We start from the raw sequence: 20,343 nt of genomic DNA on the forward strand, positions 1-20,343 counted from the left end.
GAAAAATACAAAACATTAGCTGGGCATGGTGGCGCGTGCCTGTAATCCCAGCTACTCAGGAGGCTGAGGCAGGAGAATTGCTTGACCTCAGGAGACGGAGGTTGCGGTGAGCCGAGATCGCGCCATTGCACTCCAGCCTGGGTAACATGAGTGAAACTCCGTCTCAAAAAAAAAAAAAAAAAAGAGTAGCATTTTCAATCCAAATCACTGCTTCTTTCCCACCTTCTTTCCCTTGCATCTCTAAATGTTGTAAAGAAAAGGAAACAAAATAAAAACCTGAGTTTTTCTTGGGTGCAGAAGTAGAGGAAAGAAAGTAATGGAAAAGGAAGACTGTCTTAGAATAAGAGCTGGCTGGGGTGCACTTAACACCTTGCCTAGTGCTGCCTGTTCTAAAATCTAAAATATAACTTTCTACTGTCTGAAATTTCACGAGTTAGGTACGATCACCCCTACCCCCCACCCCGAGGAAAAAAAAACCCCAAAAAACATACACACAGTTGAGGTCACACAAGAGTTTTTTGTTTAGTAGGAATTCATTTATTCATATAATTTTCCTACTTAACTGGTAAGTGCACTAAGGAAACTAGAGTTTTGATTTGAGATGTGAGAAGAGAAAGTGTGGGTAATTTTAGAGCATATTACCCTTTGGAAAGGCATTATGGATATGTGCTTGGGGGAAGTTTTCATCTTTGATTTTTTTTTTTTTTTTGTCATGCCTGGGAGAAGGGGATACTGGGGACATGGACGTTGAGGAGTAGGAAATTGCCAAATATGAACTTTGAACAGTTTATTTCAAAAGTTCTGTGTAAAGCTGATTTTTGAGTGCAGGAAAAGGAGAATACTTTCCCCTTTCCCCATCTTTTCCCCTGCACAAACACACAATATAAAATAGGGCTTAGAATTCATACAACATGTTTATTGACTTGCAATATAAATAAAGGAGTTTTCTGTGGCCTCTCCTTTGTGAGCCTTTACTTTGAAGGGAAGTGAGTTTCCTGCCTCAAATACTCAAAATGCTATTCTGCAAGTAGGGACATATGTGATCTACTTGAAAATTGTCCTTGAAAGAATTTTAATTTTTTTTTAAAGTTATGTAGTTGAAGGAAAACAAAATAAATGAGGATAAGTTTTTAACAGATTTATTCCCTTATTTGACTTGTTAAGTTGGGGTTCAATGTGGAATAGGACCTCTAAACTATTTGTATGTAAATTTTTCTCAGCTGGAAAATAATAGAACTGTGTAGCAAGGACAATAGCTTGTGTATGGGAGGGGGCAATTCTGTTTAGGAAGATTGGGTTATTGCCTAGAATTGAATGACTTAGTATATGAGCTTCCTTAGATGTGCCTTACTGGTCTAGTTGCCTCTTAGTTTGATTGTTATTTTTAGCATACTGATAAGTAAATAGCACTTACATAGTGCCTACTTTTTGTCAGGCAGTGTCCTAAAGCCTTTTATTTTTAGTAGAGATTATATGATTCTCACAATAAACATAGCCCATCTGGGTTTACATCTTTAATAAATTTGTATCATATCAGTTTTTCAGATTTAAGCACTTCCTTGCTTAGTTAGCTTACCAGACTTAAAATAAGTCTAGTTGAAAAACTTTATAAGAAAGAAGTGGGCAAAATGTCAGTTGATTTCCACAAGGTGGTTTTCCTTGTACACTTATAAAAAGACCATACAAATTGAAGAAGTAGATATCACGAGGTAGGTTGAAATGTTTACTAAACTTCAGGGCTCCTGTTTTGACTTTTTAATCTGCCAGCGATGCTATTAAGTATGTTTAATATTTAGATGAGTGAGTATGTTTTATTACACTTTTTAAAAATTGTTAAGCCAAATCAAGTCCACAGAAGATAGGAGTAGTCTTAAGTGCTGAGTAACTTGATCTCAATAAATCTTTTCTATTAGTGAAGTAATCTCCGACTTGAAAATAGTGTTTGGGTACTGTAGTTGAGTACTTTATTCTAATGCTAATTATTTATTGGCTTTCAGTTTTAAGGGAATTGATACTAGAAAATTAGTATTTTGTATTTACTAAATAGTTTGAGATTCTGAACGTTGTTGGAGAAGCCAGGCATTTTCAGGCCGTGCTATGACTTGACCGGGTTCTCAAATACCACATTATGCAAGGGTTCAGTGAGTAAAGTTTAAAGTTAAATATTAACTTGAACTGAGAATACTGGGTTCTTTTAAAAATTCCTTTTCTTTATTTATGTTTGGAGTTAGAGAGGCAGATAGGGAAATAAATGTGTCGTTGGTATTCAAGCCACTTTCTTTTTTCCTCTCTCCCATTTTTCTAATTTTAGCTATTTCTGTGTTTAACTCTTAAATTTTTTTTTTTTAATGTTTGTGGGTACATAGTAGGTGTATATATTAACCTCAAGCCACTTCTGATAGTGAGGATTTTGCAGCCCACAGTTTTATAGCGAGTTCCAGAAAATATTATCTCCATTTCATTGTAGCTATACAGTTTTAAGTATGTATTTTTGTACATGGGCTACATATAATATTTTTGCAAATTGCATTTTAAAATATTTTAGCTGATTTGTTACTGCCTTTTCTGCTTAGGCAGATATAAGCATCAGGTAAACTGATTGTTGAACAAAAGTAGAGACACTGCACTGTAATGAAAATCAGTTTTATAAAGTTGACCAAAAATTTTAGAAATGCTATTCATAGATTTGTTTTTATATTTTTCAGTAAAATTTTAGGCCAGGTTTGGTGGCTCATACCTGTAATCCCAGCATTTTGAGAGGCTGAGACAGAAGAATTGCTTGAGCCCAGGAGTTTGTGACCAGCTTGGGCAGCACAGGGAGACCTCGTCTCTAAAAAAAAAATAAAAGTTTAAAAATAAAAAATAAATTAACTGGGCATGGTGGCACATGCCTGTGGTGACTGAGATGGAAGGATTGCTTGAGGCTGGGAGGTAAAGGTTGCCACGTGAGCCATGATTGCACCACTGCACTCCAGCCTCAGTGGCAGAGCGAGACCCTGTGTCAGAAAAATAAAAAAAATTATAGTTTGCTCTTATGTCATTTTCCCATGGCAAATGATATCATTAGCACATGAATATCTCCCCAAGCTAAGAATCTATTAATAGATAGTGTCTGTAGTGGTGTCTAATAAATATTTATTGAAATATTGAGTTGGAGCAGGTAATGATTGAGAGTTAGTATATATTTGTAAGTCTCTGGATTTCCATAATTGTAAAAGAGGAAAAAAGAGATTAGAAAGATTAAGTTGCTAAAATTGATGTCTGTCTTCTGTTCCAGTAATATGTTCAATAAACATTAGTAATTTGACTTTTATTTTCCGCCTATCCCTTCATAAGTTGCAAAATGCTGAATGTTTTTCGTCTTAATAAACTTAGGAGAAATTAAGGAGACTCATCGTTTCACAATCTTGAAATTTAGGGTATTACTGTTTGATCGGTCAATTTTTATCTTATCAGGTAATCATTTATTTTAGAGTTTTAAATGAAACTGAAAACCAGAAGCATAATTCGACCATCTGTTAAAAAAAAGAAAGAAAAAAACTGCATATGGCTTTAAGTGCATTTCAAAACATTCAGTGGTTGGTTCTGTTATAAGAGCAACCCTCATTTCCTTTCTTTTGGTAGCCTGCCCTCCCCTTCAAATGCAGCACCATTTGGTAGCAGCAACAAGGCAAATGCCTAGAACAATCAACAGATAGAAGGAAAGCGTTAAATGCTGGAGTATTAGTAGCCTAGTTACAGATTGCACTGCGTCAGACTGCTCCACACCCAGAAGACATCAGGTGACTTCAGTCCTGCTGCAGTTGTGCAGCAGAGGAGACTGCAGACTTCGGTTGAGGAAACGGGTATTTCATGTCTCAGGGAATAGATTTGTGCTGTTACAGCTTTTCTGTTGGTATGCATAATTAATAATTGGAGCTGCAAGGCACTGATCGTGACAAGAGATGGACGGTCAGAAGAAAAATTGGAAGGACAAGGGTATATGTGCTTTTTAACCTCTTACTTCTTCAGTTTTTGTATGTGACCACTAATGTATTTCTGTGAATAAGCTTTGCAATTTAGGTATTTTGGATTGAAAGTGAAACCTATGAAGAGTTTAAGGCTAAAGGATTAAAACAGCTATCTTGTGTGTTTTACATTTGGCTGTATACCTGAAAATGTCATGCTGTTCTGTTGCTTTGGCATTTGGTTTAGTCTTTTCGGTCCTGTTGTTTAGGTTCTGTTCTCTAATCTTGCACATTGTAAACAATACAGATCTAACAGATTTCATTTGTTTGTCACTTTGATGTGGTAAATATGCATTGCTGTTTTTGTATTTCATAGTGACATATTTTCCGTGACTATTTTAAAAAACCTTACTTGGTGTAGTTGAAATTCTATGTAAAGGCTTGTAGGTAGCAAGATACTGCGTTTGCAGGAAGCCCCTTTTCTTTGAAAATCTGATTTGAACCTTTAAAATTATTACTTTCTTTTAATCACATTATATGCATCTTGAAATCATTCAGATTACACACAGTATAATTACACAGTAATTTTAAATGCATGTCTATATTAAGTCACTAACCTTTGTCCTTGTAATAACCAATCAGTGATTTTGATCCCTTTTCCTCCCCCTTGAAAGCCCAGATCCTTTCAAATCTCAGTGGATCATTGTGTAAGAATTTAAGCCTATAAATGCTAAAATGTTGACTAGAATGAATATTTAAAGAATATTTTATTATGTAGATGGTGAAAGCTACTTTAAAAAAAAAAAAAAGGTGGTAGGCTGTATAGCTGACCACTTAAATTACCTTAAAATTATTAAAGCTATTTTTAAGGAGCCCAAATAGACATTCTACATAAGCAGTTTTTTTCCTGGTTACATTCAAGTTTTATAATTAAAAAAAATTATTTCCTTCAAGCAGGATTGGCAACAATAGTTCTAAAAACAGTATGTAGAGCTAATTGGAGTAACTTTTACAATATTCTTTAAAAATTTTTTTCAATAAAGACATGGGGAAAAGGTGAATTTAAAATTGAGATCATATTGAGACATTGGTAAGATTTTTATGGTTGCAACTTAGAATAGAAAACAGTACAGCTTTGGATTTTTGTCTTTAGGGTTTCTATACATGTGAGCTTAAAGAGAAGGTTTTGTATGTCTTCATCCTGCTAGCTGTTATCATTACAGATTGATGGATTGATACATGGTAGCTTTTGCTAAGTGAAAATGATACCAGTGATAATAATACAATAAATAGAGGCCTTAAAAGTAGGTGAAAAGTCATATCAGGGCTCATTCTGCAACTATTAAGGCTCTTTATTAATAACTTAAGTGTTAGACCATTAAATAATATCTTAAGTTTTTTATTTGTTGAAGTATAAGGGTATTGTGAGACAGGAGAAATTAAGATCCAATGTAGTTCATAGTTTTCCAGAGATTTTTTGATTATTTTTAGGCACCAAATGTAAAACTGAATTTACTCCTGGATATCTCTGGGGAGCCTCACTTTGTAAGTAGAATGGCCTAATATTTTTTAGTACTTGTCTGGCTGTTTTGGTTAGTAAGACTAACTTTGCCTGTTTTTCTGATTCAATGGTTAAATTATATTTTAATGTTACAGAGTAGTAGTTAAAATTGCAGAGTAAGGTTTAAATTGGAAATCACTGAGAAGTTGGAAACTACCATGGAATGAGTTTTTCCTCATTAAAAAAAAAAGTTTGACAGCAGAGAGGGAGCCTAATCTAGGGTATGGGTAAATTTTGAAAATATACTTAAGCATTTTTCTACTGCATTCTCCCCCTGACCACCAGTATAGTATAGTGACAGATGTGAGAGATGCTCTGATTTCAGTGTTCTTTAAAAGGTGTGTATGTGTGTGTGTGTGTGTGTGTGTGTGTGTGATTGTTTGCTGATTAGTATTTAAGATATTTGATCGTTCAGGCTAAAAACAATAATTTACATTCTTTCATATATTCTTGATATTTTCTGTTGTTTCTTGTGACAAATGACCTTTATATAGTATTTGATTATTGGGGTTTTATGGAGAATTTTGATTAAGGTAGTCAAAAGATTTTTAGGAGCTTAAAATAGGAAGGAATGGGTAGGCCTGGGGCTTTGGATGGGGTAGGAGAATGATGTAACCACTAAAAAGGTATAATTGAGACAGTAAATAACTTTCAGGATATAACAGTATATTTAGGACGGGAGTTGAAAGATCAGATTGGTGTGGTCAAAGAATGTACAAAATCTAGATGATCTAAATTAGGTTTCCTCATACTTCTGTAGATGAGAATCATCTAGTGCTCCTAAAAAATGCAGATTCTCCTGAACTATCAAATCAGACTTTATAGGGCCTGGCAATCAATATATTAAGTATCCTGGTGTAATTCATGTTGTTGGGCAAATTTGCGACATGGTGATGTAGGGTTTAAGTCTCGCTTCTGGTATTTTTTGATTTTGGCTGGAATAAGAAACTTACCCTTTTTGGTCTTCATTTCCTTGTTTGCATGATGTCCAGGGTTCAGTTGAGAGGTTCTCTGATTTTATGGCAAGATACCTTGGGCCAGACCACAGAAGACATTGAGTTTTGGATTTAATCGTAAAATAAATAAAAAGGCTTTGGAAGTTTTAAAGTAGGGAATGGTACATGATAGAAGTTTTGAAAGATTCCTTTGGGTGCTGCATAAGATCTACTGGGGAGAATAACTTATAGGCACACCAGTTAGGATGACTGTAGCTGTGCCCAGATTTAAAGCAGATAGGTTTGAGTTTCGCCTGAAATAGGAAGGAAAAGGAAGTGGCAGATTTGAGAAATTCAAGGAAGGAATACTTGGCATTTGGTATAGGTTTGTAGGACAAGGATGAGGTGGAAAGACTCAAGAGACAACATAAAGTTTGAATTAGAGTGAACCATTGGCAGTGATAGCCCTTTAATATTAGTAGAAATAGAGCTAAAATAGAAAAGATGCCAAGTTGGGTTTCAGACACTTTCAAGTGATGATAGAGCATCCGGGAAGCTCAGAGAAATGACAGTTTTACTGATAAAGAACTGGCAGTCAAGTGCAGAGTGAGGCAGGTGAATACCGTGTGAGGAGATTTGCACTGAAAGAGTTGACAATTAAGAAAGGAAAGCCTAAAAACCTAAGTTAAGAAGATCTGTGGCATCAGGAAAGATGAAGTTATATAGAGCAGTACAAGAAGCAGGATAGTGTAGTTTCACTGATACTAAGAGGGGAAGAATTTTCAAGAAGGAATGGGCAGTTACACTATAGAGAAACTGGTTAATATGAGTGAGAAATGGATGTGAATCTTGTTAAATTTTAAAAGTAGGTGCAACACTGTTTTTTATTGCTATAATACTCTTTGGATTTGTCAGTTAATGTGCCAGAGATGACCCTTGAGAGAAATTTCTGTAAGATAGGGAAAGAAACGTTTCTAGCGTTAAAACTCAATTTAATTATATCTCAAGACAAACTAGCTTTGGACCATTTCTACAGCATACTTTCGAGAAGAGATTCTTTTAGGCTCCCTGATCTTTACTTGGATAAGCTACTTGACATTTTTTGAAAGCCTTGAGTATAGCTCATACGACATTTTGGTAGAGAAGAGCAGGGCTCTTGGTGCTTGAAATGCCTTACTTCTTGGGAAGGCAAAAAAATGCCCAACAAAGGAACTTTGGCATTAACTAATTACGGGGCCTACTGATTGGAAGAAGGACTCTCCTTTTAGTTCTAAACTTTGTTAAAACTGAATGTTTAGGCATTAGTATTAGATACATCGTCTAGATCTTAGGTTAGTGCAGCACTACATATGTATGTGTTACAGAGAATTTAGAAGGTAAGTAGAAGAATAAAACTCACATCACATAGAGAATGGTTTTGGGGCATCTTTTTAACAGGGTGTGTGTGTGTTGGGAGGGTTATGTGGTATATTTTATTCTGTAGTCTTTTTCCTCCATTAAGTGGGGAAATATCTTTTTATTTTTTAAATACTCTACATTATTTTAATGACTACAGTCTTTTAGTTCCATCTAGTTAAATCGAGTTACTGGCAACATTTTGCAAGTATGGGTTGAACATCCCTAATCTGAAAATCTAAAAGCCAAACTGCCCCAAAGTCTGAAACTTTTTGAGCACTGATGTGATACCACAAGTCGAAAATTCCACACATAAGTACTTAACACAAGCTTTGTTTCATGCACATAATTAAATAAAATATTGCATAAAATTATTTTCAGGCTATGGATATAATGTGTAGATGAAACATAATGAATTTCATGTTTAGACTTGGGCCTCACTCACAAGATACCTCATTATGTATATGCAAGTATTCCAAAATATTTCCAAATATTCTAACATTCTAGTTCCAAGTATTACAGGAATATTCAATCTGCAAAAACAATGCCAAAATGATTATAAAAGAATATAAATCTTTGTTTCCATTCATGATTATTTCCAAATTTCTGGGTTATGGTATTTAGTCTTTGGGTGCCTGTTACCAAACTGCTCTCCAGAAAGATTGTACAGATTGCTACTTTTATCAATGAATGTGAGTGTCTATCATGGATCCGTGGCTGAGGTTAAATAGTATGTATGCTTTTCTTAATGGTTTTCACCATAAGACAGCTGTTTTGTCAGTGTTAACTCATTAAATTACTTGATAAGAACCAGCTTTGTAAGAATGTGTAAGGAATGGGATCAATGGTAGAAATAGCCTCTCTATTTTATTTACCCTAGTCTGTGTACTCCTAATCCTTACCAGGACTCTTAACTGGTCTTCCCACTAAATTATATGTGTCATAGCCAAATTAAAATTACTCTTCCAAAGTACAGCTCTAATCATGGCACTTAAGGGGTTTTCCTTTACTTACTTTTCAAATGAAGTTTATACTGCCTACCCTGGATGTTTAAAAGGCATTTCATGGACTAGTCCCAACCTTTATAATTTCATCTTTCATTACTCCTTGTCTCCAACCACATTGAAGGACTTGTTCCCTAAACATGCCTGTTCTTTGCCTTTGTTTGTGTTTTTCTCTCCACCTTGAATGCCCTTTCTTCCCATTTCATTTTGCCCAAGTAGTCCTTATCAAAGGCCCGGTTCTCCTGAGGTGTTCACTAAACCTCCTTGGGGAGGTCGTTCGGTGTTCCTCACTCCCATCTTTGGGTTTTCATTTTGTACTTTTTTTTTTTCCTAAGGGAGGCATAGGGGGTCTCATTTTGTGTATTCTGTTACAATTATTTATACATACATATCTTGGCTCTTTTTCCAGCCTCCAATTTTTTTTTGAAGGCTGAAAACAGTGGTGGCTTCATCACTAGGTCTTCTGATTGACTCAGTGCAGCTTCTCAATGAAGGGAAAGCCTGAGAACTCCATTGTTCAACCAGGTTTACTTCTGGCCTTAAATCCACATAAATTTTTGGAAAATTTAAAAATGTGTTTTCAAGTGGGAGAAATTAGAAAAATGATTCCCCACATTTTCCCTTCTTAAAGGAACAATTAAGTAACTTAAGGTACTTCTGTAAATTCAAGATGTTTAGAGTATTTCTGCTCCTATTAACCATTTGTTCCAACTTTCTTATTTTACTGATAAGGAAACCAAGAACATGAGAGTTTAGCTATTGGTCAGGACCATGCCACGGGTCCATGGTGTCGTGAAGCCTTTGTTTTTATTTTGTTAATTTATACTTCCACTTGAGTAACCAAAGATTGAAAAGTATAAAAGCAAAAATGGCCTATGCTTTGATATTTTATGTGTGCATAGTCTAGTTGTAGCATATTATTGAGTGTCATGTACTTCTTTCGTATTGTCCTCACTGCAGTAAAAAAGGCAGGTAGTTGTCTGTCACACTAATCATGGAAGAAGATATGTATGTAGTGATTTAGTACACGTATTGTTAAAAGGTTAAACCTAGTGGGAATTTCCTGGGCCAGGAGAATAATTTCTTTTAGTCCTTTAAGGATGGGATCCCATGCTTGGATGTAGGCAGAATATCTAGGCAGTGAATAGAATTCTTAAATTTGTTCTCTGGGTGTCCCCTAAGTTCCCTTTTTATTTACAGCTATCTCAGTATCTGCAAGGGATTATTTCCAGCCCTCTACCCTGTATCCCCCCACACCATGGATACCAAGATCCACACATGCCCACGTCCCTTATATAAAACGGTGCAGTATTTTCATATAACCTACGCACATCTTGCTGCATGCTTGAAATCATCTTTGAGTTACTTTTTACAAGGTAGATAGTTTGTTACATTGTTTAGGGAATAATGACAAAAATGTCAGTACTTGTTTAGTACAGATGCAGCCATCATAGGCCTAACTACATTTTTCCATCCACAGTTAGTTGAATCTGCAGATGTGGAACCCGCAGAAGCAGAGAGAGGGCTGACTGTATTCCCTTCGTCCCATCTCTTGCTAAAATTTGGTCTAAAGGATGATGGTCTAATTTAGGCAGTACTTTTCTTTGCATCCTTAGAGCAGTGTTCCAACACCACATTTATATTTTTTTCTCTGCTCTATTATGAATAAGGCTGACATACTTTTGTGTGTGTGTGTGTGTGTGTGTGTGTGTGTGTGTGTGTGTTTAATCTGCTTCATGGCTTTCAAGTTTTTTTGAGCTGTCACTTAGACATTTGATGTATTATGGACACTAAAATATTATTGTGTGTGTTGTCTTTCTTCAAATACTATATCACTATCGTATTTATTCTATATAACATTTACTTAAGCTCAAAGCAATTTAAAAATAAAAATTATCAAATATTAATCATAATATTCAAAGTCCATCAAGAATTAGGCATTGGAGTAGATTTTGAAATATCTACTCTCTGACTACAGACTTACTAAAATTCTGTTTTTTCACAGAATGTTTAGAATTATAACTTTTTTGTTGTATACTCTTGTTTATTGTCTTTCACCTAAATCTAAAATAGTTTTGAATAGATTATTCTATTCATGATGTGAATACCTTGTTTCATTGTACTGTTCATTGATTCAGTGAACATTTATATTGTGTATACAATAGGTATATAAGGTTATAGAAGAATAAATATAACTGATTGACTTATTAATCAAGTTCCTTCTGTTTTGAACTAGTAATTTGCTTTGAGTTCCCCTCCTCCCCGAACTCCGGTATACTAAGTTCAAGTTTCTAGAGTTATGACACAGTATGGTTTTCCATTTAGTTTTTGTTAGTAGAAAATAGGATTCTGAGCAGTAATTTCCTGTTTCTAAGACTTAGTGCCTGCTGATTTTAAGCTCAGATGCTAACAAGAAGGAAAGTTTAAATTGTGGTAAATTATACATTGAACAAGTTTATTTTCTAATTTTAAGTTTCTGTTTATGTAGGTCTTGATCAATTCTAGCAATTTACAATAATAACTGCATGCATATCAAAATTTATCAAAGTCCAGGTGTGGTGGCTTACGCCTGTAATCCCAGCACTTTGGAAGGCTGAGTCGGGTGGATCTCCTGAGCTCAGAAATTCGAGGCCACCCTAGGCAACATGGTGAAACCCCGTGTCCAGTAAAATGCAAAGAATTAGCCGGGCTTGGTAGCACATACGTGTAGTCCCAGCTACTCAGCAGGCTGAGGCATAAGAATCGCTTGATCCCCCGAGACAGAGGTTGCAGTGAGCCTAGATTGTGCCACTGCACTTCAGCTTGGGCTACAGAGTGAGACTCTTGTCTCCAAGGAAAAAAAAAAAAAAAAAAAAAGAAATCAGAAATACAGACTTGTCATAGGAAAAGTTTTCATTTTAACATTCTTTACAATTGAAAATTGTTAAAGTGAGTACAGGTAGGGAGAGTCATGTATATCCAACATACTTAAAGAGAAGATATGTATTTAGCTTTACCTTAGAGAAAATAAAATTAAATATAGGATTATTCTATAAAGAGGAAAAAAATTATCATGGTTATAACTAGGAGTGAGAAATTAGAACTGTTTTCTGCCCTTTTTTGTTTTCTCTTAGTAAAGTTGGAAATAGGGTGTGGGATTGAGGGAAATACTGAAAACCACATGAACTAATGAAGTAAGCTGGTGAATTTAATTAATTTATAAATGAAGCATGTGTGGTGGTGTTGAACTTCACTTTCTCTTAGAGGAATTCATAGTATCCTTAGAAGACAGTAAACAGCCATAGGTAGTTTTGATGTTCCTGTAGCATATTGAACCGTTTTCTACTTGAAATACAGGAAAAAAGACCACTGACTGGGCCTCGTAGCTCATGCCTATAATCCCAGCACTTTGGGAGGCCAAGGTGGGAGGATCACTTGAGCCTGGGAGTTCAACACCAGCCTGGTCAACATCAGGAGGCCCTGACACTACAAAATTTAAAAAAAAAATTAACTTGGTGTGGTGGTGCACACCTATGATCCCAGCTACTCTGGAGGCTAAGGTGGCAGGATTGCTTGAGCCCAGGAGGTTGAGGCTGCAGTTAGCTATGATGGAGGGAGACCCTGCCTTTAAAAAAAAAAAAAAAAAAAAAAAAAAAAAGATTTGATTGACTTTATCTGGAACATAAAAACCAATAACTGCAACTCAGTTTATTTTAGTTCATTTTTAACATAATTTAGTTTACAATTGCAGCTGTGCATAAGGTTTTGGAATAAATAGAGGATGAATCAGGTTTTTGGAATTTTGGTGAGTGTAATTTTTGCCACAAAATTGTATAGCAGCACAAAATGACTTCTTTAGCTTTATGGTTGAATTTCACAGTGGATCATACATAATGTCCCTTTACAAAAAATGTTTAGTGCTTTAAAAATTTACTTTCCTGGGGGCTCCTCCTAATCTTTTGAAGTGAGAGGCTCTGTTTTAAAGTGCCTGTTGGACTGTCAGTGTTTTTTGGAGCAGTTCTCCACCATCACTCACATTAACTTTGTAGAATTTAATGTTAATAAGAAGATTTGCAGTTTTGTACTATTGATTTGGGTGGTTTTATCTGACAAGACAAATTTAGGTAATGACTGAGGCTGGATGGTGAATTTAAACAATAAGGGATATATATGAGTTTAGATTAATGGTGAAGATTGCTTAGTGGATGTTTTCTCATTTATGAAAATTTTTTTTCCTATGCAACTTCATAACTGCAGGGACTCCTTTAACAATACTAAACTTGGGTAAGAGAATCTTGTACTCCTCGAAGAGTGTTGGTTACTAGAGAGCTAGAAATATATATATTTGTAAATCACAAACCACCTTCTAGTTCATGTTATGTGGGGAAAGGAATATGTATGTGAAAACACACTCAGTGTTGAAAACTATTTTAATTGTAAAGGCCATTTGTTCTCAGTAATAATATTTGGGTTCTATCCTGGGTGTGGGATTGGTTTTTTATAAAATGAATAGTAAGCATTAACTTAACATCTTTATGTTTGACATCTATTTGCTGGAGATTTTCTAGAAATGGCATTTATCTTTTCGTTGCTTTATATACTCTCTTTTTCAAGTTTATTGCTTATTTAAAAATTTTTATATCATTCTAAAAACCTATGTCTTTTTATCTTTTTTCTTTTATAGTTTTTATGTATATGTAATTACATATATAGTTATTTATAGTATAAATTTATTTTTAAAGTGAGAACAATTTAGATTGCTTCTAGAAAACAATTTGCAATTTAAACAAAACATGGTTTATTCCTATCATTGAATCTCTTAATGAAATTTTTGGTCTCACCTATAACTCTACTCATAGTGTTAGTAAATTGTGTCTCTTGCCTCAATTATTTAAACTAAGGTTGAAACACTTTGGTATTCTCGAGTAGGATAAAAAGCAAACTTGAGTATTAATAGAGTCTTTTAAATACAAAAGGTATGATAGAGTGAAACCTTCATGGTCAGACTTGAATTTCAGTTTGTAACCCTACACCATTTATTTAACAATAGGTTGACATTACAAACATACACATACGTTTGTGTCATATATGAGATAATGTATACAATGGACTCGGCACAATGTCTTGCTCAGACTGGGAGATTACAAAATTATTGTAGAAAGAGGAAGTATAGAAATTCTCCTGTTTGTTTATGATGCTATTTGTTTGTCAAGTAAAGTGTTATTTTCTTAGGTGTCGTGGTTCAAATTAGCCAAAGCACTGTAATGTTATTGAATATTGAAGTAAGACAGGAAAGATTCAGGCGAAAAGACAGGACTTGAAATTTTTCATGTATCGTTTAAAACCTCTATTTAAAGGAAGAGGAGATAGCCAAGAGAGATGCTGGTTAGCCAGGTATTTGGTTGAGTTACTTTTGTAGCAATAGGTACTCATCAGCCTGAGACTTGCTAATTGAAACTTCTTTAGACATACTTTCAGAGAAAGTTGAATTCACCTTTTTTAAAAAATCAGGGCTTAGCTAAGCATTACATTTAATATTTGATTGCTTTACTTGACCTTATCTCTTGAGCTTTAGTATCTTTATTTAGTGTGTTCAGTTCACCAAGCATTGCCGTTCATGAAATTTCCATTCAGCCATAAATAATTTCTTAGGTGGGTATTATTTTTCTAATTTTACACACAGGGAAACAGAGATTACATTATCATCTCAGATCATATTGATACGAACCTGAAGGAAGAAACAGGACTCAAGGCCCTCTTAATCTCTTTGTGAAAAGATCTAAACTCTACACAGATACTTTTTCTGGACCTTTACCTGTCATTTATTTGATAGGTGAATGCTTACTATGTTGAGATAAAAGCTTACTCCTGTGTAGTACTTAATGATCAATTCTGAATTCTAATTACTTTTCCTGGCAATTGGGAAGCATTTGATTAAGGATTTGTGATTCCTAATAAATATGTAATTACTTATTATAAACATTGTTTGTGCAAAACAACTAAAATTTTAATACCATTCTAATATATATTTATTCATTTCCTATTTAACTGCCATTCTCATTCCTCACCTGGTGTTATTAAAGAGAACTTAATATTTGCTTTTGCTTCAAAAGTAGGTATTTTTCTGCCAGCCATTCCCTGTCCTAGTATTTTTAGGAACAGCCAGTTCAACTCTCCCCCACTCCTCCCCCCAGACAAAAGCCATTAAAATTGAAACCTGACTTCAGGCTGTTCAAAGAAGAACATAAGAATTTGATTTGAGGCAAAATGTAATTGGATGACTTCTGCATGTAAGGCATGCAATGCAGGCTGACACTATTTTTAGCTATGGCAGATGACAGTTTGTGATTACCAAATGTAGGCAACTCTTCTTACTGTGCATTGAGCCAGAAGTTTTTATTTTAAAGAACAGATTTAAGTGTACTGAGTTATTCTGAATTAGCATTTTAGTTTGAAAAAGATGCTATTACACAAAACACAATCAATGATTTTTCACATTCTTATATTGGAAACAAAAGTTGGCAAGGACTGCAGGGCAGAAATTACTTTTTTCTAATTACAAGGGTTTATTAAAATTGATGAGCATTATTTCTAGTAATCCATAAGCATTCCCCAAAGTTATAAATGGAGAAGTACTGCTAAATTCATTTCAGATCTTTGAAAGTATATTTAATGAGCATTTTATATGACTACGGTTTAGGGCACAGTATACGGTTACCTTGCATGATTAACACTTTATTTTGCAGAGTAGAAGGAGACTTGAGGAACCAAGAAAAGTTAAACTTTACTTGTATAAGTTTTGTTTTTTCAAAAATAAGGAGACACTAAAGTGATTATAGAGGAATTCAACAACATTTTAACATTTTGGTGATCCTGTAGTTCTTATTGAAAGGTGTCCTTTATTTTAATTTGAAGATTAAATGTTTTTGCCATAAAAATAACCTGGCCGCTATTCAGACAATGCAGCAAGCATTGATGATGTAGGTAATGGGAACATAAAGATGAAAGGCACTTAACAGTTTTCTAAGGTCTTATAAGGGAAGACAAGTCTGCAAAACAGTGTTTGCTTTTTTATAAATTTAACTGAAAGCATTATTTGTTATTTAATAAATATAGACATCTGAAAATAGTGTAATTAAATGTTAAGTCCAAAGCATAGAAACATTTTTTTGACTAAATCAATTAGCATTAGTAACCTGTCATAAGGTATACATTCATTCTAATCAGTCAACAATAATATTGAAAGTTTAGTTGTTTTTGGCTTTCTGCTCAGCTGTGGGAATAAAGTTAGTTAGTAAGACACACATGTTATTTTATGGAGTTTACAACCTAGTAGAGAAATATGTTAAAATGACTACTTTTTTAAAGTTTTAATCTAATTCCAGGACTTTTTCTTTACTCCCTCCCCAAGAAGCCAGCCATACCCTTTAGCAGTCACTCCACTTCCCTTTTCCCCAGCCCCTGACAACCACTTATCTCCTTTCTGTCTCTACAGAATTCATAACTTGCATGTATGTTCTAAGCATTTCCCATAAACAGAATCATAAAATATATGACCTTTTGTGACTGGCTTCTTTCAGTTTTCAAGGTTCTTCCAGGTTGTAACATGTATCAGTACAATAGTTTCCCCTTACCCTTGAGAGATAAGGCTCTAAGACCCCTAGTGTATGCCCTAGAAACTACAGATAGGACTGAACGCTGTATATAGTATGTTTATTTCTATCTATGCATAACTATGATAAAGCTCAGTTTGTAAATTATAGTAAGAGATTAACAGCATTAATTAACAATAAATTAGAATCATTGTAACAGTAAGCTATAGTAAAGTTATATGAATGTGATGTCTTTCTCAAAATACCTCATTGTGCTATACTCACCTACTTTTTAACTGGTTGACTGCAGGAAACTCTAACCAGGGAAAGGGAAAATGCAATTAAGGGAGGACTACTGCGCTTCATTTTGTTTTATGGCCCAATAATATTCTACTATGTGGACATACTTTTTTTTTTTTTTAATCCATTCATCAATTGACAGACATTGGGGTTGTCTGTCTCCTCTTTTTGGCTATCATGAATGCTGCTGCTGTGGACATTTGTGTGTTAAGTTTTTGTGTGGACACAGGTTTTCTAGTTCCTTGGGTAAAAATTCCTAGGAATGAAATTGCTAGGTCATAAGGTAATTTTTTGAGGAACGGTCAGATTGTTTTTCACAGTGGCTGAATTTTACATTCCCACCAGCAATGTATGAGGCTTCTAATCTTTATCACTTCTTGTCAACAGTTGTTATTGCTCATCTTTATGATTATAGCCATCCTAGGGGTATGAAGTGGTATCTCACTGTGGTTTTGGTTTGCATTTTTATAATGACTGAATGATCTTGAGTATCTTTTCATGTGCTTATTGGCCATTTGTATATCTTCTTTGGAGAAATGGCTGTTCAAATCTCTTATCTATTTTAAATTGGGTTGTCTTTTTACTGTTGAGTTGTAAAAATTTTTAAATATATTCTGAGTAAAAGTCTCTTATCAGATAATTGATTTGCAAGTGTTTTCTCTCATTCTGTATGTTATCTTTCCACTTCCTTTGTGGTGAAAGTTTTTAATTTTAATGAAATCTAATTTATCTTTTTTTGTTGTTGTTTGTCCTTTTTGGTGTTACATGTAAGAAACCATTGCCTAATCCAAAGTCATGAAAATTTACACTTATTTTTTTCTTAAAAGAGTTTTCTGGCTGGGTGCCCTGACTCAGCCCAGCACTTTGGAATGCTGAGGCAGGAAGCTTGTTTGAGCCCAGGAAGCTGAGGTTGCCTGTTTTTGCACCATTATGCTCCAGCATGGGCAACAGAGTGGGACCCTGTCTCAACAGCAATAACAACAACAACAAAAAGATAGGAAAGAAAGAAAAAAGAGTTTTCTAGTTTAAGCTCCTTTGACTCTTTGAGCCAGTATGAGTTAACTTTTATATGTGATATGAAGTAGAATAGTCCAACGTCATTTTTTTTGCTGTTGGACATTCAGTTGTCCCAGCACCATTTGTTTAAAACACTGATTTTTTTCTCATTGAGTTGCCTTAGTACCCTTGTTAAAATCAGTTGACCATAAATGTAATGGTTTATTTCTGGGTTATCAGTTGTAGTCCACTAATCTACCTGTTTGTCCTTGTGTAACTGCTCTACTGTCTTGATTATTGTACCTTTTTAGGAAGTTTTGATATAGGAAGGTTCAAGTCCTCTAACCTTTGTTGTACTTTTTCAAGTTTGTCTTAATTTTTTGGATCCCTTATATTTCCATGTGAATTTTGCAATTAGCCTGTCAATTTTTGCTAAAAGACAGCTAGGATTTTGATAGTGTTTATATTTCAGATCAATTTGAGGAGTGTTACTGTCTTAACAATGTCTTTCAATTTATGAACAGGAGATGTCTTTCCAATTAAGTTGTCTTTAGTTTCTTTCGACAGTGTATTATCATTTATAGTTTATATGTCTTAATTCTTCTCACTTTATTCCTTAGTATTTTGTTTTTTCCTATGCTATTATAAATGGAATTATTTAATTCCTTTTCAGATTTGTTTATTGCTGGTGTATAGAAATGCAATTCATTTTTGTATGTTGATACTGTGTCCAGCAGCCATGCTGGACTCTCATTCATTATTTCTAGTAGCTTTTTTGTGGATTCCTTAGAATTTTAAAAATATATACAGTAGGCCCTCAGATATAATTGTTGGGTTGAGTGTTGTTTTGTTATAATGTGGATGAGGGAAAAAAAAAACCAATTCCTGGCTGAGGCCACTGTCTGTATGGAATTTGCATGTTCTCTCCCTATGTCTGCATGGGGTTTTCTCTGGGTATTCTGTAGTTTCTTCCCACATTCCAAAGATATACACATTAGGTTCATTGGTGTGTCTCAGTTGTCTCAGTATGAGTGAATGTAAAGGTGTGTGTATAAGTGTGCCCTGCGATGGAATGGTGTCCTGTCTAGAGTTGGTTCCTGCCTTGCTCCCTGAGCTGTCAGGATAGGCTCTGGCCACCCATGACCAAGAACTGGAATAAGCAGGTTGAAAAATGAATGAATGAATGAATACAGATTATTTTAAAATTAAAATTCATAAAGTATGCAATAATCATGTAAATGCACAACAATAAATGATGCAGTATGAAGGCACTTAGTGATCCTGCCATATTTGTTGTTTTTGAACTGTGTGGTTGTGGTGGAAGGTGCTCCTACCATGGTATTTGCTTTGCAAACATTTGTTCCTTGATTTAATCCACTACCACTACAACCGCCATCACTCACTGATTCACCAAAAAATGGGTTTTAAAACATCTTTCTTAAATGGATGGATAGCTTACATTATTTCAGGCTTTAATAGTAAAGTGTATAAAGTGCTTTGAGTCTTTATTTAGAAACTTTTTTTTTTTTGTTTTTTGAGATAGGGTCTTGCTCTGTCACCCAGGCTGGAGTACAGTGGCGTGATCTCAGCTCATGCAACCTCTGCCTCCTGAGTTCAGGTGATTCTCCTGCCTCAGCCTCCCAAGTAGCTGGGATTACAGGCACCTGCCGCCATGCCCGACTAATTTTTGTATTTTTAGTAGAGACAGGGTTTCACCATGTTGGCCAGGCTGGTCTCAAACTCCTGACTTCAGGTGATCCTCCACCTGCTTCAGCCTCCCAAAGTGCTGGGATTACAGGTGTGAGCCACAGCACCCGGCCTTTATTTAGAATATGATGATGACTTTGTGACCAAAAATGTGCCATTGAAACTCTTTATATTAGTAATAAGTTTATATTAATAATAAGGCTTGTTTATATTAATTAGCCTATGGTAAAATTGGTTTTCTTACATGTCATCTCACTTAAAGTTGCAGTTTTCAAGAACCTATCCTTGACATTAAGTGAGGATTTACTGTATAAGATCAAGTTACCTGCAAATAGAGAGTTTAATCTCTTCTTTTCCAATATGGATGGCTTATATGTCTTTTTCTTGGCCATTTGCACTGCATAGCACCCCCAGGACAGTGTTGAACCAGAAGTGGCAAGAATGGATGTACTTGTCTTGTTCCTGGTCTTAGGGGGACAGATTTTTACCATTTAATAGGATGTTAGCTGTGGGTTTTTATAGATACTCTTTATCAGGTTGAGAATGTTCGGTTTTTTTCCTAGGGTGTTAAATGTTTTGTCTTGAAAATGTGTTAGATTTTGTGAGATGCTTTTTCTGCATCTATTGGTATGATCATGTGGTTTTTGTCCCTAGCCTATTAATATGGTGTATTATGTTGATTGATTTTCATATGTTGAACCAATCTTGTATTTCTGGGATAAAGGCCACTTGACCATAATGTATAATCTTTTTTATATGTTGCTGGATCCAGTTTGCTAGTATTTTGTTGTGGATTATTGCATCTATATTCATAAGGGATATTTATCCGTAGTTTATCTTTCTTGTGATGTCTTTGTCTGATTTTGGTTTCAGGATTAAACAAACATCTAAACTAATGAATCTAAATTAACAATTGTTGACCATCAG

General features: G+C 34.8%; 1 protein-coding gene across 6 annotated transcripts in view; it reads left to right on the top strand.

Moving 5' to 3' along the window:
- The window catches only part of RTN4 (reticulon 4), an 80,301-nt gene that overhangs the window by 38,936 nt on the left and 21,022 nt on the right, over positions 1 to 20,343 (top strand). The window contains exon 1 of one of the 6 annotated variants that reach the window (XM_032292118.1): positions 3,560 to 3,978. The exons of the other annotated variants lie outside the window; for them this stretch is intronic. Within the exon in view, the coding sequence (XP_032148009.1) occupies positions 3,945 to 3,978 (34 nt within the window). The 5' untranslated portion in view covers positions 3,560 to 3,944. Of the gene's footprint in view, positions 1 to 3,559; positions 3,979 to 20,343 lie in introns of those variants that run through there. 6 annotated transcript variants of the gene reach the window in all.

This window comes from Sapajus apella, unplaced genomic scaffold, assembly GCF_009761245.1.
Source record: "Sapajus apella isolate SASKATOON/1434 unplaced genomic scaffold, GSC_monkey_1.0 scaffold26, whole genome shotgun sequence".
In the NCBI taxonomy this organism is placed as follows: Eukaryota; Metazoa; Chordata; class Mammalia; order Primates; family Cebidae; genus Sapajus; species Sapajus apella.